General features: G+C 33.2%; 1 protein-coding gene across 1 annotated transcript in view; it reads right to left on the bottom strand.

Moving 5' to 3' along the window:
• Nucleotides 1-22,579, bottom strand: part of LRP1B (LDL receptor related protein 1B) — a 1,467,083-nt gene that overhangs the window by 248,103 nt on the left and 1,196,401 nt on the right. The window contains exons 51-56 of the mRNA XM_027078335.1: nucleotides 21,539-21,661; nucleotides 18,944-19,084; nucleotides 17,634-17,821; nucleotides 11,468-11,651; nucleotides 6,748-6,833; nucleotides 949-1,071 (exon numbers count right to left, since the gene is read on the bottom strand). Of these exons, the coding sequence (XP_026934136.1) occupies nucleotides 949-1,071; nucleotides 6,748-6,833; nucleotides 11,468-11,651; nucleotides 17,634-17,821; nucleotides 18,944-19,084; nucleotides 21,539-21,661 (845 nt within the window). The remainder of the gene's footprint in view (nucleotides 1-948; nucleotides 1,072-6,747; nucleotides 6,834-11,467; nucleotides 11,652-17,633; nucleotides 17,822-18,943; nucleotides 19,085-21,538; nucleotides 21,662-22,579) is intronic.

Raw genomic sequence — 22,579 nt, 5'->3', positions numbered from 1 at the left:
AAAATACAAGCAAGAACATACATTAAGTATTTCACCCAACCAAAGGGAAGTAAAAATATACTCATTCAACTGCTGTGCTCAATTGTAACCTATGTCAATATCAAATATAATAAGGATATAGGCTTTGTATGCACAAATATGCTGCATATAAAATAACCAATAGCAGTTATTCTGAACTCCCTGTACCCAACCTACTGATTGTTTTGGCATTTTATATATATATACATTACAAGGTTTCATTAATATTTTCAAAACTGATTGCTTCCACCAAAGCTTTCTATACAATATTATAGATGGCTACAAAAAAAGTTAAAGTAATTGAGTTCTATCTACTTGAATTTGAACTTCTTTATAATACATTTTACTACATATATACAGTGCAAATAATTTTATTTTAAAACTCAAGTTAGCATAGAAATGGTGCGAAGTAGTTCATATCTATAAGGTGACACGTGTTTAATTACGATGCTGCCTACTCAGAACATTCATGATTTTACACAAATGCATTCAACTAATTCCATCTATAGCAAGTTAATTTTAATAGTGCTATAAGTTCAATCTACAGTCTAATAATTATTTTTTTCAACTACAAATTCTCAGGGTCAACATTTTCTTTTATATAAATCAACACAATCGAATCTCAGGCACTAATCATTCAAGCCTTAAGCATCCATCACATTTTCTAGGGTTGTGAATAAGGTTTCAAATTTTATTTATTCAATTTGATTTTTACCTTATTGCAAGTAGTAGTGTCATAATGAAACATAAGGATAAAAACCTCCAATTTCATATTTAAAGTATATATTAACCTACACTGTACAAACGTGAAATTCAAACCAACCTAATACATTCTATGAGTTGCATCATTACCATCAAATAACATTTTCTATTCAATTCAATCACACACAAAAAATATTGAATAATCCCATCATTGTAATATGTAATTACCTTAATATCACTTCCATTTAAACACATTCTGTTTATGCGACTGCCATTGGGTCGACTAGAATCAATCCAATAGATAAATTCTTCTCTGTAATCAAAGTCTATACCAATAACATTGTTTAATCCCTAAAAATAAAAAAGAGTATGTTGGAATAATAGTTAATAGAAATTGTTTTAAAATGATTAAGGAATTCATAAGAATCAGTATTTCCCTTTGAATCTAAGTAGTTACAGTTTTACAATAAATAGCATTTGTGAGAATACCAATTCTTTATAAAAGCATTATATATTTACATTTTTTCTACACCATACACTTAAGATGTTACATAATTTATTGTATTTGAAAATATTTTCCAAGTAGGAAAAATTTTGGAATGTTTATAGCTAATGGTTTAAGTAAATAGCCAGTAACGTGGAAAAAAATGCTTTTAGAGAGATAAAGGAAAAGAGTCTCACTTTAAGTTAATATTAAATATAAATTTGATGCCATTATGAGTATACATCTAAATGGGAAAGGTAGACGACCCCCAATAATTTAAGACGAGCTCTTGATAGATATGTGATGAAAGTCAGAAAAGAAGGTTTAAAAATTTTACTTTCCCTAAAAGCCTTTGTCTCAACAACATAGCAACATTCTCTTTTTTTCTCATGCTTCAAGTAGCCCATTAGGCAATACAGTGCCATATTAGAATTTAAAAGTTAAAACCTTAGGTGAGTATTTGACCAAAGAGGAACTAGGTAGTCAACATCTTTTTATTCCACATGGTAGAAATGTGAGGAAATCCCTCCCTTCAGACTCACAGTTAATGCATTTTTTAGCAGGTAACAAAATTGAACATGAATTCAGCTGATGGGTTTCTGGATACTACAGTTCTTTGGTTTGGCAGTTCCACTGTTTCAGTGATTTGATTTGAGGATTGTACATCACGATCTGAGAATTTTCCTAGCTGTTGAGTTTTCCAAATGATTGCTTAGGGATTGGTTTAATTCTGACCTATTGTTACTGCTCATAGATTTACTACCCCAATGGACTAACAAAACTTGGATCAAGATTTCAATTGTGTTAACTTGCTTTAAGAGTTGAATATTTTATTAATATATAAACTCGTGCTAAAAAATAATTGACACCATAGACACTTGGCAAAGCCCCAGAGATCTTTGTCATATCTCTGTATCTGATGTAAGCTTTTTACATCAATATTCACCCTAAAGTTGTCGTTGTCTCAAATTGTTTTAGGGGTAGCTTAAGAGTACTTATAGTCCTATAAGTAAGGATTAGCATCTTCAAGGAGATAGTTTTGTTTGTTTGTTTGTTTTGTGGTTTGCTTCGGTTTGGTTTGGGGAGGGATGGTTGTTCCCAATTCTGAGTTCTGTTTCCACATCTATACTCAGAATTCAAAATTTTATAATAACACTGAATCAGAGATATATAATTTTTTTTTATAAAACTCAGGCCAAAGCTAAATTAGTGCTGTCCAGATTTTATTTCTTTCCAATGATCTCCAAGACTAAGGATGACCTATGTATCACTATTTGCAACAACTCAGAGAAGGTTCTTGCAAATACTGATTTTTTCTTCTCTTAGCCAGGCTAAATTCTAGCAGTGATGGTGTTAAAATCATAGGTTCAAATCTTATGCTTTTATTTGGCTTAAAAGGAGCAATCTCCTTTTCTTCAGCTCTAGATTATAAAGTTAACCTGCAATCACTTAACCCCACTATGCCCAGATGAATAAATGCAAGTATAAGTCTTACTGACAGCATCACTAATCAAGAATAATGATTATAAATGCTAAAAAAAATGCAACTAATATTCAGTCTCAGATTCAAAAGATTCATTAATTATTCATTCACACCCTAATAACTGGAGAACTACTTAACTAAATACATGTAAGCATTCATATCTAAGAAGTCATCTATGCACAATCAAGGTTCTAAAATATAAACAGAATGGATTCCAAGTTCTGTACAGGGTTTAATAAATTCATTTCAATGGTAGTCTACAGGGCTTCCCTGGTGGCGCAGTGGTTGAGAGTCCGCCTGCTGATGCAGGGGACACGGGTTCATGCCCCGGTCTGGGAAGATCCCACATGCTGCGGAGCGGCTAGGCCCGTGAGCCATGGCTGCTGAGCCTGCGCATCCGGAGCCTGTGCTCCGCAATGGGAGAGGCCACAACAGTGAGAGGCCTGCGTACCGCAAAAAAAAAAAAAAAAGTAGTAGTCTACAATATTCTTTCTGTTCAAATGCTTTTCTCACTGGAAGAATAGGTAAATGGGTTAGGGTTCTGTGATGGCCTGGCAATTCAGATAGGTATATTAGACCTCTATAGGGAAAAGGTGGGAGAGAAAGTTGTCTCTGACCTTAGCAAAGATTCACCCACAATCCCCAGTCATGGCAGAATTATCCTATTCCTTTCTTTACAATAATCAATTTAGATAATGAAAATCTATTCCAAATTTAGCAAGTCAACTACAATAAATTAAAGCCGTGAATGCAGAGAAATTGAAGGTCTGAATTCTGACATATCTTTCCAGCCAAACTGGTCATTTTTCTACAGCTTTACCCTTAATCCCTTCAGAAAAGAGTGTAAAGCTCTCTCTACAGAATCATATACAAGGAACATTAAAACAGCCAAGGGCATGGTCAAAATAATGTCTAAAAACTAGAGTCATCCCAGTGGTTTCAGAGCTGAAAATTGGTTTCATCAAAATCCTATTTGCTTCTTTTATTTCTGTGGCTGAAGATTTGCACCCTTTGGTTCAAGATGATTAATTTAGGAAATTGTGTTTTGTTTCTCTATACAATTTTACTGGAATAAAAGTCACTGCTAGAATTGAATTGGATAACATATTGGAAAGCTACTTGATTAATTTTCATTTCTAAAATCCATGTTATTAAAGTACATTTTCTAAATGTGTTGTACGAATTTAAGTTATAGCTGTCTTAGCTACAACTATGTTTTAGAATATATAGGGTAAAAACATTCTACCAGTAGTTACAATTTTATGCTATAAAACTTCATGAGATTGTTACTAAATACGATAAAGAGAATAAAATTTAAGATATTAGGATAAATTGTTCTTCCTAATTATTTACACAGAGAATTCCCAAATAATTAAGGCACAGATGTTGTCTTTTCATTTATTTTTGACTGAGAGAAAATGTGGAGAAACAATTACTGCTATTTTCTACTTCACTCTGCATATGTAGACAAAATCTTTGAGGAAGAAATTGGTTTTTACCACCTTGAACTCCTTGAAAATTTCTGTAATGCCATGATGAAATTGTGGTTAAAAACAAGTTTCCTAACAAACATGACATATTTCAAGCAGCCCACAAGCAAAACTTTAAGGCTTGTCTTTAGTTTCTTGGGTCTTTACATCCTTACTCCATGGTCACCACTAACAAATGCTCTCCAAAGACACAGGTGTTCAGGGTCCTTGTGCATTTCCTTATCTTCCTCACTACCTCCTTATTTCCATAAACTGCACTAAGAAACTGTTTGAAATTCATCCCCACTTATGTACTAGTGATTGGCAATAGTCTACAGTTATATCACCAGGAAAAAAACACTGTAACAATGTGAGCATTAAAATGGTTTGGCTGTATGAAATAGACTTACATCATGCGTGGAGATAAAAATCATTTTGGTCCCTTAAGAACAATCCCTGATAATGTATTAGCCATGAAAGACAAAAAAAAAAAAAAAAAAGGATAGCAGTAGAAATGTCTTGAGCCACAGGGTTGGAAAATAAAGCAAGGAGCTACCACTGAAGCTCTGTTATAGTTCTTTCTTGAAGATCATAAATATTGTTGCTATATTAGTTAAATTTGTGGTTCAGCTGAGCTTATAGAGTATTCTAAAAAGAAAACTTTCTCACTTTGAGATAGCACAGTCTAAAAGGGAGAAATGCTAAAAACAAAAGAAAGCAAAACAAAAACAAAAAACTTATTAAAGAGAAAATAAACACGTCCCATTTCCAGAGACTATAAAAGAAAATCAATAGCTTGCACACCTAACTTGGAAGGTCTAGAAAGGGTATGGAGAAATATACTTAAGAGAAAGAGGTAATTTTCAATATTTTGTAAGTTTGATATATGCTTAAAGTTATACTGCACTGGAAAAAAATAAATTAATGCAGAAAACCATTTGGGAAATGAACACTTTTCCATTTTAAAGCAGTTATGTAAATTTAAACTATCTCCCTATGGGTATTACTCATCTCTTAAAGAAATAGTCATTTAATTCTTATATTTTAAATAGACTTCTGTTTAGTTTTTACAAACAACATGAAAATATTTTGTATTTTACCCAATCTCTTAAGGTACATAATTAGAGAAAGAGGCAGTATGAAACAGTGGGTATTTGTGGCACACTCCAAACTCAAGAGCAAGAATCTAAACCTCACAGACATTCCTGAATAAGACAAGTATGTATGTGGTAAGCACACGGAAAGTTTGAGGATGCTGGTGAATTAAGAGCACGGGCATAAATCACAGTGGCAGCTGCTACCCAGCTTGGATTGTGTCCATTCAGGGATGTGAACCCAGAAATGTTACACCTTCCTATTTTTTCATGAGTAGCCAGAAATCTGGATTTTCATGTGAAATTTTAATTTTCAATTTGTGACTTAGAAGCTGCAAAATCCAATTCTGTGGGGAATAGTAAACATCACACTTGCTAATGAATATCTGCACTTAAAGTAAGACTAAATTCTTAAGCAATATGAATGAAACTCTAACTATAGCAATGGAGGTACCCAGGAGTGAGTGGAAAAATATCTTTAGTTAAGTATTCTTTATGTTGCTGAAAAATCAACACATGAATGGACTTCTTCATCTAATGCCAAGTGCTGGCATAAACATACTACAAGAACAAGAAATATCTTTATTTTTGGCACACTTGTTCTAGAGAGTGCTATCACATATTCATGTCACTATTGCACAGTTTGGGGCAAAGAGAAATTTGCAGCAGGACAGATACAAGCCACATCTTTCCAAAGAAGCTACTTCTGACGATCAAAGATATGCTAAAACTAACTGTGATTTCTCTAGTCAATGTAATAATCAGTCTAGTTTTAATGATTTGATTTTATGCTTTCACTGCAGACTGGGAGGGAAAAAAAAATTTGAGGGAAGCAATTCACATTTCCATCCTGTCATAAATGGAAATCATTCCTTTCATCTCAGATAGTATATATGAGTAAACTCTGACAACAGAACTTAAGCAACAAAATGGATCAGTAGCCCAGATTCTCTTGAAGTAGGTGGGTTGAGGGATGAAAAGGGTAAGGCTGAATATACGCACCTCATAACCTTTTAACCATGACTGGATTATAATCATACTTTTGCTCCCTAGCTAATTCCAAATTTTAAAAGCTAAGGATCATCAATCCCATATTATTCCTTAGTTCTAAGAACAGAAACTTGAGGTTCTGGAAAAGATGTTTATTTTTAAATCCCAAGGGCTGTGGGGCTGGGGGGACAATCTGGGTAATGCACAACTACCTTAAAAGAGAATTTTATACCTTCCCTAGTCTAGCTGTTCTTAAGAGAGTTTTTTTCCTTGCATTAGCTATGGTTTACATCTCCTACTTTCTTGGATATGGTGTGATGTCACAAGTTGGAGGCATCACCTGGACAATTCAAACAGAACAAAGTTTATGGCAATCTTATATGCATACATGCATGGATCCCTGAATACATGCTTCAGAAGTACTAATTATGAGGTATTGCTACAGCTCTAATGCATATCTAGAGTGACTGTATTAAATACTAAGAAATCATCATGGAAATGTCATACCTGTTTTAAAAGTGTGTAGTTGGAACCATCAGTGCTAATTTTCCTTATCTCATGATGATCAGCAAGAATTAGAAAAGGTTCTTCATCTAAATACCAAGACAAGAAACATATTAGACTTTAGTATTTATGGTTTTCAACTCTGCTTAGTCTCAGTTTAGTTACTACAGCAATGCAAGTTCAAATGCAGTGCCCTCTGGTAGATTAATGGTTAAAAAATTCTTCCTGAGCACCTCTACTGATAACAATATGAAAAGAAAGCAGATGCCTGTGCAGTACAGAAAATCTAGACAATTCCAAATCCCTCTCTTTCCCTCAGTCTTCTTGAATATTAAATTATCTAATTTATTTGAAATTAGTAGAAAACACCTGCTGTTAAAATCTTATTTTTTGTTGTTCCTTTTTTTAAAATTGGAATATAGTTGATTTCCAATGTTGTGTTAATTTGAGGTATACAGCAAAGTGAATCAGTTATACATATACAATATATCCACTTTTTTTTTTAGATTCTTTTCCTATATAGGTCATTACAGAGTATTGAGCAGAGTTCCCTGTGCTATACAGCAGGTTCTTACTAGTTATCTACTTTACATATAGTAGTGTGTACATGTCAATCCCAATCTCTCAAATGGTACAAATGAACTTATTTACAAAACAGAAATAGAGGCACAGATGTAGAAAACAAACCTACGGTTACCAGGGGGAAAGGGGTGGAGGGAAGGATAGAAATCTTATTTTTAAATGAATTTCAGAGAAGGATAATCTGCACCTATCTTAGAAACCTACAGTACAGCTAAACATTCCTATAACCAGAAAATTCTTTCTTGATAATCAAATAACCAGCTTATGCTCTCAGAATAACTTCAGTGAAAACCAAGAGTTTCACTGCCTACATACACGTTTTTCAGCTGCCTGGAAGCTTCTCTTAAGTAAGAGTCTATTTCCTTCTTATTTGTCCAACATGCTTTAGTATATTATTTGTTCTAGAATCTAGGAAAGATAATAAAAATAATCTAACCATGCTTCATATATGTAAAGATCAAACTCCTTTTAAACATCTTTGTTTCTAAGATGCATTCGTACACTTAGATGCCTCGTAAGCAAATTTAATGTCAGCATAGATTAGAAAAAAACAATGAAAAAGGTAGCCACTTTACGTGATTAAATGAGGACTTTATTGTAAATCATTTATTGTTATAGAGTTATTGTCCTGTTTATGTTCAAATTATTTGAATTATTATTATGAATAATATTATTTGAATTATTATTCAAATTATTTGATTTGAATTATTATGATGTTCAAATTTATGTTCAAACTTATTACTTTCTTCCTTTCAGCCTTTAGTTTTACAGTATATGTATAATACATAGGGCACTATACTCTGTTTTAGCATACTCTGTGTCAGAGATTAGAAATGTGTGTCACAGATGCTCGACATCACCTTCTACCAGTGATGGCAGCACCTCTAATCATTCCAGTCTTTCTGTTGAGGTTAAATAGAGACTCAGAACCCTACTCAAAAGAGTTGTCTCTCAAGTTAAAGTTGCTTTGCCCTCCTATCAATATAGTTCTACATTCATAAATGTTATTAATCAGTCATGTTCTACCTCAGTACTTAGGCAGTTCTGTTCTTTACAACTTAAATTGTAAGACCTGAAATTTGAAACTCCTAGAGGAAAACATAGAGAAAAATCGCCTTTACACTGGTCTTGGAAATGACTGTTTGCCTATGACACCAAAAACACAAACAACAAAAGCAAAAATCATCAATGGGGACTACATCAAACAAAAAAGCTTCTGCAAAGCAAAAGAAACAATTGGGACTTCCCTGGTGGTGCAGTGGTTAAGAATCCGCCTGCCAATGCAGGGGACACAGGTTCAATCCCTGGTCCAGGAAGATTCCACACTCTGTGGAGCAACTAAGCTCACGAGCCACAACTACTGAGCCCTCATGCTGCAACTACTGAAGCCCACGTGCCTAGAGCCAGTGCTGCGCAACAAGAGAAGCCACCACAATGAGAAGCCCGCGCACCACAACGAAGAGTAGCCCTGCTTGCTTCAACCAGAGAAAGCCTGTGCGCAGCAATGGAGACCCAACACAGCCAAAACTAAATAAATTAATTTTAAAAAAGAATTGACTATTAAGGAAAGTTTAGAAGGAAAAAAAAGAAACAATCAACATAATGAAAAGGCAACCTATGGGATGGGAGAAAATACTTGCAAATAATATATCTGATAAGGGGTTAATATCCAAAATATATAAATAACTCATAAAAATCAATAACAAAAAATAAACAATCTATTAAAAATTGGCAGAGGAACTGAACAGACATTTTTCCAAAGAAAGCATACAGATGGCCAATAGGCACATGAAAAGGGGCTAAACATCTCTGAACATCAGGGAAATGCAAATCGAAACCATAATGATATATCACCTCACACCTGTTAGAATGGCTGTCACCAAAATGACAAGAGATAAATGTTGGCAGTGACTGAAGAAAAGACAAACCTTGTGCTCTTTTGGTTGGAATGTAAGTTGGTGCAACCACTACAGAAAACAGAATGGAGGTTGCTCAAAAAATTAATAATAGAACTGCCATCCAGCAATCTCACTCCTGGGTATATATCCAAAGGATGTGAAAATAGTATATCAAAGCTATATCTGTACTCCCAAATTTATTGTAGCATTATTCACAACAGCCGAGACATGGAAACAACCTAAGTGTCCATCAACAGATGAATGGGATCTGTATAGCCATGAAAAAGAATAAAATCCTGCGATTTGAGACAACATGGATGGTGCTTGAAGAATTATGCTAAGTGAAACAAGTCAAACAGAGAAAGACAAATACTCTATGATATCACTTATAGGTGGAATCTAAAAAAGCCAAACTCATTGAAACAGAGTAGAATAGAAGTTACCAAGGTTTGCATGGTGGGGAACATGTGGAGATGTTGGTTAAAGAGTACAAACTTTCAGTTGGAAGATGAATAAGTTCTGGGGGTCTGATGCACTACCTTGTGATTACAGATAAATACACTGTACTACACACTTGAAAGTTGCTAAGAGAGTAGATCTTAAATGTTCTAACCACAAAAAAGAAGTGGTAATTATGTGAAGTGATGGAGATGTTAGCTACTACTACCATGGTAATCATATTACTGTATATAAGTATATCAAGTGAATGCACTGTATTACCTTAATGTTACACAATGTTATAGGTTAATTATATGTCAATAAATTTGGGGGAAAATATCTAGCCTCCCTTTAGCAAAAGATTTATTATTCAGGGACACTCATATTTATATTAAAATTGTTATTAGTTTCTATTTATTACTTTTAATGGAAAACCACTATATCATGGATACATGATGTAACAAGACCCAAATAAATGATTAGCATTCACCTCCTTTTCATAATCCTTTGTGAAAAGTTTAAAGTAATGGAAACACTAACTAGTTTTTAGATTTTATCTTTTCTTCTTATCCCATGTCACTAAATGAATGATGTAGTAAGCAGTGAGCTGGCAAAAAAAAAAAAAAGTAGGCTGGCAAATAAAACAATGGGCTCCAAATAATATACAAATTTACTCAGAGACGGACATTCCAAGAATAAGTGAGTGGAATGAAAAACTGAAAAGAGTTATTTTTCTCCATAATGTGCATAATTTTAACCAGTTAAAAAAATAACTTTTAAATTCCTATCCCTTTTATTTATTTTATGAAAGTAGATGAGAAAAATCTAGTTGTTTTTTTTTTTTTGCGGTATGCGGGCCTCTCACTGCTGTGGCCTCTCCCGCCGCGGAGCACAGGCTCAGGACGCACAGGCTCAGCAGCCATGGCTCACGGGCCCAGCCGCTCCGCAGCATGTGGGATCCTCCCAGACCGGGGCACGAACCCGCGTCCCCTGCATCGGCAGGTGGACTCTCAACCACTGCGCCACCAGGGAAGCCCAAACATCTAGTTTTTTAAATGTTGTTCAACATAAATGTATATGAGAAACTGGCAATGCTATCTAATTGATTATACTCAATATCACAGTAAGAGGAATAGAAACATATTATGCACCATTTTCTGCCCATTTTAAGTTATTATTATATATTACTTTGTATCATTTTAATAAGTTTGATTTTCTCCCCTGATGAATCATAATTTGTTTTAATATTTTATTGAATTTTCTAATTCACAAATCAAACACACTGCTTGAAATAAACAGAAGTTTAATAATACTTGTTGAATCACTGGAAGAATTCAAATAGTCTTATATTCCTGATTTTTTGTTATTGTTGTCATCATTATTACTATTATTATTACTGACCCGTTGTTCTCCTTGGCACACATATATGAGTGTGTGTATGGTGTAGGGGAGAAGGAAAAAAATATTAGGACGCTGTCACAACAGGCTCTTTAATAGCCTTGGCCAAACCTGCTCCCAAGAACCTGTGATACAGGAAGCAGTGCTAGAGATAGTTCTTTTTACTTGTTCTCAAAATCTAGAAAACACTTAATAATTCACAGGACCACACTGGAATGGTACTAAAAACAGAGCAGTGTGTGGACAACATGCAATATCAGAGTGACAAATTTCCATATCAAGGTAAGTAGAGGAGAATTTTGACTTCTTAGAAACAGCAATGAGGAATGAATTCAACAAGAATAGCTACAAAATCAGATCCATATGTGTAACTGAGGCTGACTCAGTGGACAAGTTCAATTCGATACCTGAGAGTGATTTGCAGCCATTTGGGTTATCAGGTTGTATTTCATATCCATCTGTACAGAGGCACCTGTAGGTCCCATATGTATTGATGCATTGCTGGCTACACGGAAAGCCCAAAGAGCATTCATCAACATCTACACATGTTTTACCATCATCCTTCAGTTGAAATCCAGGCCAGCATTTGCACTGGAGAATGAAAAACAAGCATAATCAATTCATATCATTGTCACTGTCTCTTGCTATTGGATATCCGTTTAGCATGATTCAAGCAAGAAAATCAGTTAATAATAGATAATGCCAAGTCTTTCTGTCCCCCAGAAGTTAAACTTTAATAAGAATTACATATATTACATACAGTTTAAGTTAAAAAAGGATTCTCTCAAATATCATCATTTGATCTTCTGAGGTTGACAAGATTACAAAAGTTAACCAACATAAATCAGCACACCATGCTGGCTAGAGAATGGCAAGGAAAACAAAACTAAACCATCAGCTTCTTCTGTTTTTTTTTTTTTTTTTCTATTGCATTATATTGTGTTTTTAGAAGACTTTAATAATCGTAAGGATTAACCCTTAAGTGGAGCTCTGAGAATTACTAATATTGTCACGTATGTTATTTCATTAGAGTCTTAACAAAAATCTATGATATAGGCACTATTATTAGTTAACCCATGAGAAACCCAGAGGCACAAAGGTGAAATTGTGTAGATAAAGCCAGAAGGAGAGCTGATTCTCTCTGTAATTTTTAACAAATAATAAGGCTCAATTAATATTTATTGGCAGGGTCTGAGTCCTTAACCAAATATGATGTCTGGAGAAATAATAAAATTAACATAGTTTCCCCTTCATAATTAAATCAATGTGCATCACCAAATCATTTTTTTTCCAGCATCTCTATCATGTTCTATATGACCCTCTAATGATTATGTAATATTTACTAACTGGCATATCAGTTCTCAGTACAATGTCATACCATATATGTCTTTGCATTCCTGAAAATAAAAAGGGGCGGTAATTGGTCTTTCAGTTTTATATTCAGTCCCTGTCAAGTAGCATAAGGAATTATAATTATACAACACGAACCTATAATTGGCCAGATGATTGTGAACATGTTAACCTTCACCAAGACTATTTAGTGGCCTTTGAATAAAAGAACTTGTGAGTACTGAATAGGATAGTGAATTAGGTAGGAACTCTAAGTTGTCAAGAAAAACTAGTATTCAAGAATTATTCATAGTAAACATTTGAGCCTTTGTATCTATTGGGAAAATATTAGAGAGAGATATGTGCTTATTATTAAATAATGAGCAAACAATTAATTGAGGGGTAGAATTTTTTTAAGTACAAAAAATGGTGTTCATTATGTGGAGGAGAAGGAGCATCAACTTCACCTGAAAGTGCTCAAAAGATAAATGAATATCTTTTTTATTTTTTTTTGTTTTTTGCAGTACGCGGGCCTCTCACTGTTGCGGCCTCTCCCGTTGTGGAGCACAGGCTCCAGACGCGCAGGCTCAGCGGCCATGGCTCACGGGCCCAGCCGCTCCGCGGCATATGGGATCTTCCCGGACCGGGGCACGAACCTGCGTCCCCTGCATCGGCAGGCGGACTCTCAACCACTGCGCCACCAGGGAAGCCCTGAATATCTTTTTCTAAGTCCTTTAACAAGAAACAAATCTCTTTAAGCTCTTGGCACTTTTATCTTTAACAATTTACACCAATATTTATCTAATAATCCTAAGATTATTAGATACAATAATAATCCTAAAATTATAAAGAATTTTTTGTAATCCCCAGAATCTACTAGCAAGCCAGCAAATCAAAGCAAAATCCACAACTTAATTTTCCAAATTCTCCTCATAATATTTGAGCCTGTGACAATATTACTTTTTTTTTTGCAGTACACGGGCCTCTCACTGTTGTGGCCTCTCCCGTTGCAGAGCACAGGCTCCAGATGCGCAGGCTCAGCGGCCATGGCTCACGGGCCCAGCCGCTCCGCGGCATGTGGGATCTTCCCGGACCGGGGCACGAACCCGTGTCCCCTGCATCGGCAGGCGGACTCTCAACGACTGCGCCACCAGGGAAGCCCAATATTACTTTTTTTGAGAAGACTCATCCTACTACCTGATGAGGAAGTCAGGGGAATTGGTGTTTATCCTATGTCAAAAAAAAAAAAAAAAATAGAGAGATGCTAAATGTCACTGAAATATATACTTAAAAGTAGTTAAAATGATAAATTTTATGTTGTATATTTTACCACACTTAAAAAAATAAATAAATTTTTCAAAAAGAAAACTGAAAAGCTACAAAAAGATATCACTGAAAAGAACTGGAAATCAGACATGTGATCATGTGGAAGCCAGAGACACATAAGCAGACACAGGGTATAGTTGAATTCAAGGGGCACTTCAGGACAGGTGAAAGGACATTTTATAGAATGCATTAAATTCCTCTCAAAAAGAGTACTATGAAAAGAAATAGTGTCCGAATTCTAATACGGCTTCTGAAAATTACTTTGAATGGCTAATGTCAGGCTTATAGAACTACTATATTAGTCAGTTTGGATAAAAACATATTTGTGGAAAATTAATTTCTTGAAGGTAAAACTTACCAAATGCAATGAACATTTCTGTAAACAAATGAAATTAGGATGTTTAAGGTGTAGAGTATTTTTAATGTGTTTATTAAAAGAGAAGATTTTTTTAAAAGATAATTTCCTCCCCAGTCTTGTTAACCTTGTTTTAACAAAAACATTTTTTGCTCCCAAATAATTAAAAGGCATTTATGGGAAATTCTACTAACCTAAAATTCATAAATTGAATGAAAAAATAATAATCATTTGTGTCAGAGAGATGAGAGATTCATCTATATTTAATAAAAAAAAAGTTTAAAAATGTTTCACTTTCACTTAAAAAAAAATTTTTATGAAAGTGAGATATATATATTCAATGTCATGTTAATATTTCTCATAATCAAGAACTATTTCAAATTGTCTTGATTTATATTAATTTTTATAGAGACACATATAGCTACTAGAAACAAATATAGCTATCCAAAGTTTTCCTATTACATTCAGAAAAATTTGCAGCTTTTTAGTGATATTTTAAAATACTGGTTATCTTATACACATTAAAATTTATTTATCTCCCAAAAGTACATTTATTTTCACATGGTAAGTTACCATTCCATCCAAATAAGATTCTTGCTTAGTTAAGTGTTATTACTCCCTTTTGAATAGTTAAATCAATTGTATTTGTTTTACAGCAAATTGTTCATAGTCCAGAAGGTCTAAATTTTGCTTTTATAAGCAATTTTCATTTTATTGCAGAATTTGAAGGAGGAGTTGTCATGTTCTGCTGATAATGTAATGAGAAATAGTTTACTGGATAGTTTTCCCCATTCTCTGAAAAAGAGAAACGCACCAGCTAACACTTTTTTCCCAAAATAGATAAGCATTTTGTTGTATATAACATTTTTTATTCAATCTCCTATAAATAAATTGTCAGAAATATAACATATTATATGTATGTTTTAAAATGACATACATAATATAAATATAACATGTATATCAACACAATATATAAAATATTTGTTTTGAATCTTTGCTTAAATCTCTTATTTATGATTCTCATCCTAGATCCTTTCATTTTTGAACTGGTCTTGCTTCCCCCAGTAGATGTTTTATTTTATTCATTAGTTTTTTGTTTTGTTTTGTTTGTTTTTTGCAGTACGCGGGCCTCTCACTGTTGTGGCCTCTCCCGTTGCGGAGCACAGGCTCCGGACGCGCAGGCTCAGTGGCCATGGCTCACGGGCCTAGCCACTCCGCGGCATGTGGGATCTTCCCAGACCGGGGCACAAACCCGTATCCTCTGCATCAGCAGGCGGACTCTCAACCACTGAGCCACCAGGGAAGCCCTATTCATTAGTTTTGACATGTTTGTATATTAAGGAACATTATCCACTGCAATTTTGTCAGGTATCATACACATTGCCTTTTGAATAATTAAACAGTTTGTCTCTTTTACCTAGAATTCTCATTTCATTCTATGACTCCTTCAGAGAAGTCAGAGAAAATAATTATATTTTAAATATAATTATCAATTATTATATTTTAAATATAATATATATAATTATATATATATATAAAATATATAATTATATTTATATATTTATATATTATATTATATAAAATATATATATATTATATAAAATATATATATATAAATATATATATATTATATAAAATATATAATTATATTTTAAATATAATTATCAATAATTATCAATAAACAATTGATAAACAATTATTTATCAATTAATACAATTGATAATTGTATCAATAAACAATTATTTCTCTGTGAGGAATCTTATAAAGTAATTAAAATAGTATGATTTATCATGGCTTTCTGGGTGAGATTTACTTCTACCAAAACTAGTTTTCCAAATATGGAATCTCTGGGCACTCAGTATTTCTTACAGGCAGGCATTAAAAAAAAAATTACACCATACTTTTGATGTTATGTCAAAAGGTGACTATTCCATATTCTATAATTTTTAGATTTTACCACCAAGATTATGACAGATTAAAAATATACACAGGATAAACACAAATCTACTTTGAAATTTAAATTTTAGACAGACAGATGGATAGATATACATTCTATATGATAAAAATAGATTATTTATAACATGACAAAATTTAAACTATTACCTTTAATAATTTTATAATACATTCCCTGACTTTTTTGGAAACATTTCTATATTGATTGTACATAAATCACCAATAACATTTTTTCTGCTTCATTGGGTTTCAAAACCTTTACTGCCAAAATTAATTACCTCATATATACTCATCACATTAAGAGCTGTTGTTTGGTGAATTTACCATTAGATAGAACTGACTTGTCATAGAATATCAAGGCTGTCAAGGAAAAACTGAAGCATCTTTGTAATACACACTTTTTTTTTTCTCTAGCATCTTTTAAAGAAAGTCACTTAGTCCCAACTGAAATACTTTTAGATGTGAGAAATTTGGCAACTCATTCCAATGTAGAGAATTCTAATGTTCAAAAAGTCTTTCTTATACAGAATCTGCTTCCCAACTCCTATTTCCAACATTTGAAACAACTCAGAAAGGTATGCTCCCTATTCCAGTACTTCATATATTTAAATACAACTGACTAGCCATTTTTCTCTTGGTAAAACTTCTTCCAAAGGTGTGTTTTCCAGACCCCCTTATGCCACTGGCTGTACAAATGGGGATACAGTACAGTTTGTCAAGGTTCCTCTTAAAGTGTCATGTCCATAAATATGCACAGTACCCCAGGTATGTTCTGATCAGCGCAGAACTCAGTAGAACAAATCTGAACTCTGTACTACTCCTAACTGGATTAGACTGCCTCTGTGGTTCGTAAAAGCCATGTCCTTTTGCTGATTCATACAGAGCTATTGTCCAGTTAAAAACACTAATTTCCAGCTGAATTGCTTTTACTGAGGTTTTCCCACATTTACATAATTGATTTTAACCTAATGCACCACTTCAATATTATTTTTTGTATGCATCTTCCGTTCCAACATATTGAAACAGAGATGTTTTCAAAAGCTATTTGTGTCAATCAATTTTGTCAGTGAATCACATTCTTCAGGAAAATGGGACCAACCAAAAGCAATTAGAATGTTAGGCATGATTTATTTTTAGTGTACCTGCACTCAGTCCTAATAATTCATGTGCTCTGTTTTTTTTCTTCCTGTTTATATGAAAAAATATTGTATTCTCCAGTGTTGTGGTACATAAATGATTAGCCCATTCCACTTCAAGGATGTATGAGAGGGGAAACGAAGGAAGCAACGGGAATTTAAGAGAGTTGCATAAACATTTATGCAGCTATTAACAGCAGTACCTTCCTCAAACACTGGTCATCCTTTGCTTTTTTCTTTATGATCAGCATTTATTAGAAAACATTTTGATTTTTTTGTCTCCATGAGTATATTCTCACAATTTATATACCACACTATTATTATGGTTTGCATATACAGAAACTCTCCATTTAAATAGTTTTAACTAATGATATTATAATGACTTTAAGTTTTACAGCTATATTGGATGACATCATTTTTATTGCCCCAAATTCTAACCTGTCAGATGATTTTCTGTCTTTGATGCGTGCCTACCTTATAACTGGCTGGAAGGTCCTGACAATCTTGAGAACATCCACTGACTTTCCTACTCAAGCATTCATTTACATGGCAGTTTCTTTCATCTGATCCATCGCCACAGTCATCCTTATTGTCACAAAGACCTTCACTGGGAATGCACCTGCCATTTTTGCACATAAAAAATGAACTGTTGCATGACTGTTCTGGAAAAAGAAAATAAAACAGATGGAACATAAAGAGCATGCCATTGTTTTATACTACAATTGTTGAATACATTCACAAATATGATGACTTGTCTGTCAAAAATTATAGTAAATATATGTACATATAAAATGCTTTATATTCAGTGTAATATTTTATACATGAAGAAAATCAAGGGCAAACTGTACTTTCATGTTCAACACACCACAAATCTAGCTTTACATTGAAATTTAACAATCAAAATAAGCACCTATACTAAAATTAATGGAGTATTTCTGTCTTCATCTATACTGTGAAAAATGAGTTCAAAAGTGTAATGATAGCTTGACATTTCCCACAAGCCAAAAGTCTCCGAGAAATTATATGTCACTAAAAATTAAGAATCTGGAATAGCTAGATATTCCTAAGTTCTTTTTCTTCCCGGATATATAACATTGATATTTTTAAGTCCAGGCATAAAAAAGATACTTGCGGTAAATCATATTTGTCACAAATATAGCTATAGAAAGGAGTTCAAGTTTTCCAGCTACTCACAATCTGATGATTTAAACATTACTCATTACCATACATGATAAAAGAATGCCTATTAACATGTAAACTACATGAGGAAAAAAAAGTAATTGGGTTTATTCTAAAATGTATAACTATGTATTCAATCTAGTAAATAGTAAAGTGTAAAATAGACCAAGTTTGGCTATGTATATATTTCTGTTCAAATGATATGCAACTTATTTCATTTTGCCTAAGTTTGAATAATATTGACTCTATTTCAGTAAATCTCAATTTCTTTTATGATTAAATTTTCAAGTAGGTCCATACAAGAAATTATCCTCACATAAAATAATATATTAAGAAAAAATGACCTCTTTAAAGGAGGAGGATGATGAATTCATCTGGTTCATTGCCACAAATCTTCATATTTGGGGCACAGACTTACACTTCTATAACTAGCTCCAAAACAAAGTTGGTTACTAGGATCCTGCATGGTATCAATAGAAGCATCACATGCTTAATTATTTGCATTTCCTCTCACTGAATATTATATGAGACTAAAAAACAGAGTCACAATATTGCCTTAAAAAAACAAATTTTGGAATAAACATAGTATTATATATTTTCTGTACCTGCACTTTTACACTTTGGGTTTATAGGTGCTTCATCAGAATGGTCTGGGCAGTCAAAGTCTCCATCACACTGCCATTGAGTATTTAAAAGACATCGTCCATCAGCACAACTAAATTCTTCGGCATTGCACTGTCGGTATCCTGGAGACAAAGAAACATTCCAATTCATATAACAAATATTCATTAAAACTTTATTTCATAATGTACACTAAACTTAATTAACCATGTGAGTTACCCAGGCCTCTTATGGGAAATGTTTCTCATTTCTTTCTAGGGCAGTTACAATAATTGCAAGAGATATTTGTGGTTGGAAGTAGGATTAAAGTCCAGAAAACAAAGTTGGAAACAAGGCACTCTTATTTTGTTTCTAAGTAAGGAAACAAGAATGCAACACAAGTATACAACCTCTGTTCACTTATTATCTGTATCCTAAAGATTTCCTTTAGAATGGAAAACAAAATGAAAGCTACTCAAAATTATTTTCAAGACTAAGCTTGGTTAGGTACAGTACTAGAACATATGGATGAACTGATTCTGGGTTATAATAATAATTTTCAGAAGCTATAATGTCACGTTTATGTTTGGGAAGCAGCATGAAAAGTGTAAAGAAATTGTTAAAATGAGAAAATTAAAATCCAATTCATAGAGCAATAAGCACAAAACTATTGTAATTATCCTACATATTGATCCTTAGAGGCATTAAAAGGCTTTGCTCAAAACACAGTATCAATCAATGAGTTGTTAATGTTCATATCTAAGCTGGTTTGTAAGTAAAACTCATTTGATTTTGAATATTATGAAGTTTTAGATTGGTTTTTTCCCAGAGTTTGTTAACAATAAAAAATGTCATTTCTATTATAAACTTTCTGGTAAACGTAGGCAAATATTTTACTTTTGAAGAGAGAATGTAAGATTTTTATGGTTTAAAAATAAAATTTCAGCAGAAAAAAGGATTCAACAATGATTATGTAATTGAGATGTTTATCATATTGCATGGCAAAACTAGATAGTTCTAAAATATCCCCAGTTTCCCTAGTATTCCTTCCCACCCTCTCATTCTTCACTAGTTTCTCCTCTTCACTCAATACATATGTTCAAGTCTTTTCTAGTCCAATAACAATAAAAATCCACCCACATAACTCTTAACAAGACATGTCCCTTCTTCCCTGCTCAGTCAAGTCCCTACTCAATCTTCCTTTCACTTACTTACCTCTTTGCTCTCACTTACTTTCATTCATTAAAGTCTCATTTCTGCAACATCTACCTGCTGAAATTCCTCTCAGAGCTAATAAATATCAAGTGACAGTTGGTAAATTCATAGGTGTCTCTGGCTCCTACCTGCTTCACTGTCCTCCAGTGCTTGATGCTGTTGTCCATACTACCTTGGAAATAGTTTCCTGACTTAATATTCATAATCCACTCTCCCAGCCTTCTTTCTAACTTTGCTTTTGCTATTCCCTTTTCACCCTCTTTCTGTATAAAGTTTTCTTCTGTTCTACTCTAAAATGTTACAGGGTAAGCCCTTATTTCAGCCTTCAGTATATGGTTTTCCCCTTTTCCTTTCTACAGTGTTGGGTATTATCATTCTTTGTCATATTTTGAGTATCACCCTTATGCTGATGGCCACCAGGTTAATATTATTTGTCCTGATAATACTCTAGAACTAAATTTTCAAACACTCACTATACAGCTTCATGTGATTGTCTGATTAACACTTCATATTCAAAATGTCCAAAATTAATTATTTGTTACATTTCTTCTCCCACACCAGCAAAACTGCCCCTTAACCTCATTCTAAAGCTCATTAACAGCAACACCATCCTCCAAGTCATCCAAGCTAGAGATTCTACTTTATCCTCCATCTGTAACTGATAGATGCTACATAGGGAGGGCAAAGGGAAGCTAAATCTACTACCTTTCATAGGTATGTGTGGATTTCACAGCTTTTCATTTTATCTTTATTCATGTATACATTTAAATATTTTACAAAAATACTATGTTCACATATTTCAATATCAACTGGGAATTTTTAATATATTAATTTTTATCACAAAAGTTATATATGTGTTCATATATACATTATATAGATATGATGGTAGATAAATATATGTTACAAGATAAATTTCATAATAATAACATTAAATTTTAACAAGTAAATACATGTATAAAAAGATAAAGCAAAAGAAAAATGTTAAGTATCTAGATTCTCTGATAGCTGTGAACTGTATTCTTTTTTCCTCACTCAAATATTGATTTGGCTGTAAGATTGAACTAACCAGCTATATATTGTCTTTAAAATAAAAGGTATTTCAAAGTACTTAAAACCAAACACATTTTTATCAACATTTTCCAGTGTGGTTCTTGATAAGAATACACTACAACAAGTAGGCATAATTTTCAAATAGGTGTGTAATTATGGTAGAGTTTAAAGAGGTTATATGTGGTGTGTCTATATTACTGAAGTTACATGTTCTTAGTGAGATTAAGAAATGTATTTCTTTGTTTTTGTTATTTATTTATATATTCCTGGAGTCGCTTTAAAAGACTGTTACTCAGCCTGAGAATCTTCTCCATGAAAAGTTTATATATACTTACCACACTGCAGTGACTCATCAGAGCCATCTCCACAGTCATCATCATGGTCACAAACGAATTGCTTGGGAATGCATACTTTATTATGACACATGAAAGCATTTTCATCACATGTGTTATTGGGAGCTAAGAAAGACATCACAAGAAATTAAGTTAGATGAGCACCGATTTTATCTTCCCCTACTTTATGACTTTGGGAAATGTATGTTATTGTACTCAATACACTCAATAATTCAAGGTTATTTAAAAAAGGAAACTTAGCTAAACATTCAATATATCAGATAAATTAATAATATATATTAATATATGTATTTCATTATAAGTAGTATTTGAATATATGAATATAAATATATATAAATCAAAGTTTTAGTGTTAATATGTTCAACAATTCTAGAGTGACCTTGAAATTTCAGGCCATTTAGCAATTTGTAAGTTTGCCAAAGGATGAATTCAAAAGTTCATATGTGATAAAAAATCACTCAACTATAATAATGTGGCTGGGTTTTTTCTCTCCTCATGCTAGTAGTAAAGCTAGTAAAGTGATAAAAACCTGCTTCTTTGTGAAAAATGGACCTGAAAAGACCACCAAGTCCTAATGCTCATGATGGAAGTGAAAAGAAAATCAAAAGGGCTAAGAAAGTTACTGTTTTCAAGAGGAAGATAAAACTTTGGGGTGACTTCAATGGGGTGTTGAAATAGGTTAAGATCTATGGTGAGATGAGCCCAACCATAAGTACCACACTAAATTAGGAATATCAATCCATAAAATGGAACTTCAATCCTTTTGGAATACTGATCCATGAAAGTATTCTCTAGCAAGGGTCTTAACCAGCAGGAAAAATGGTTGATTAAAATCTGCAGTAAAACTTCAGCTGACTCGTACAGAGGAAATAAGCTTTAATAGTATATGTATAGCATCATAGAAGTTTGATCATTTAAGTATTTTAATTACTTTTCTTACATGGAAAGGGTAAATGCTATGATATGATTCAAGGTTTGGGATATTTCAAATGTTAAGAATCTGCTATATGATGGATGTTAACT

This window comes from Aethalodelphis obliquidens, unplaced genomic scaffold (assembly GCF_003676395.1).
Source record: "Aethalodelphis obliquidens isolate GAN/ISIS:26980383/991018 unplaced genomic scaffold, ASM367639v1 scaffold2, whole genome shotgun sequence".
In the NCBI taxonomy this organism is placed as follows: Eukaryota; Metazoa; Chordata; class Mammalia; order Artiodactyla; family Delphinidae; genus Aethalodelphis; species Aethalodelphis obliquidens.
Note: the sequence above shows the minus strand (reverse complement) of the source record. Positions and strands in the feature narration are given on the sequence as shown.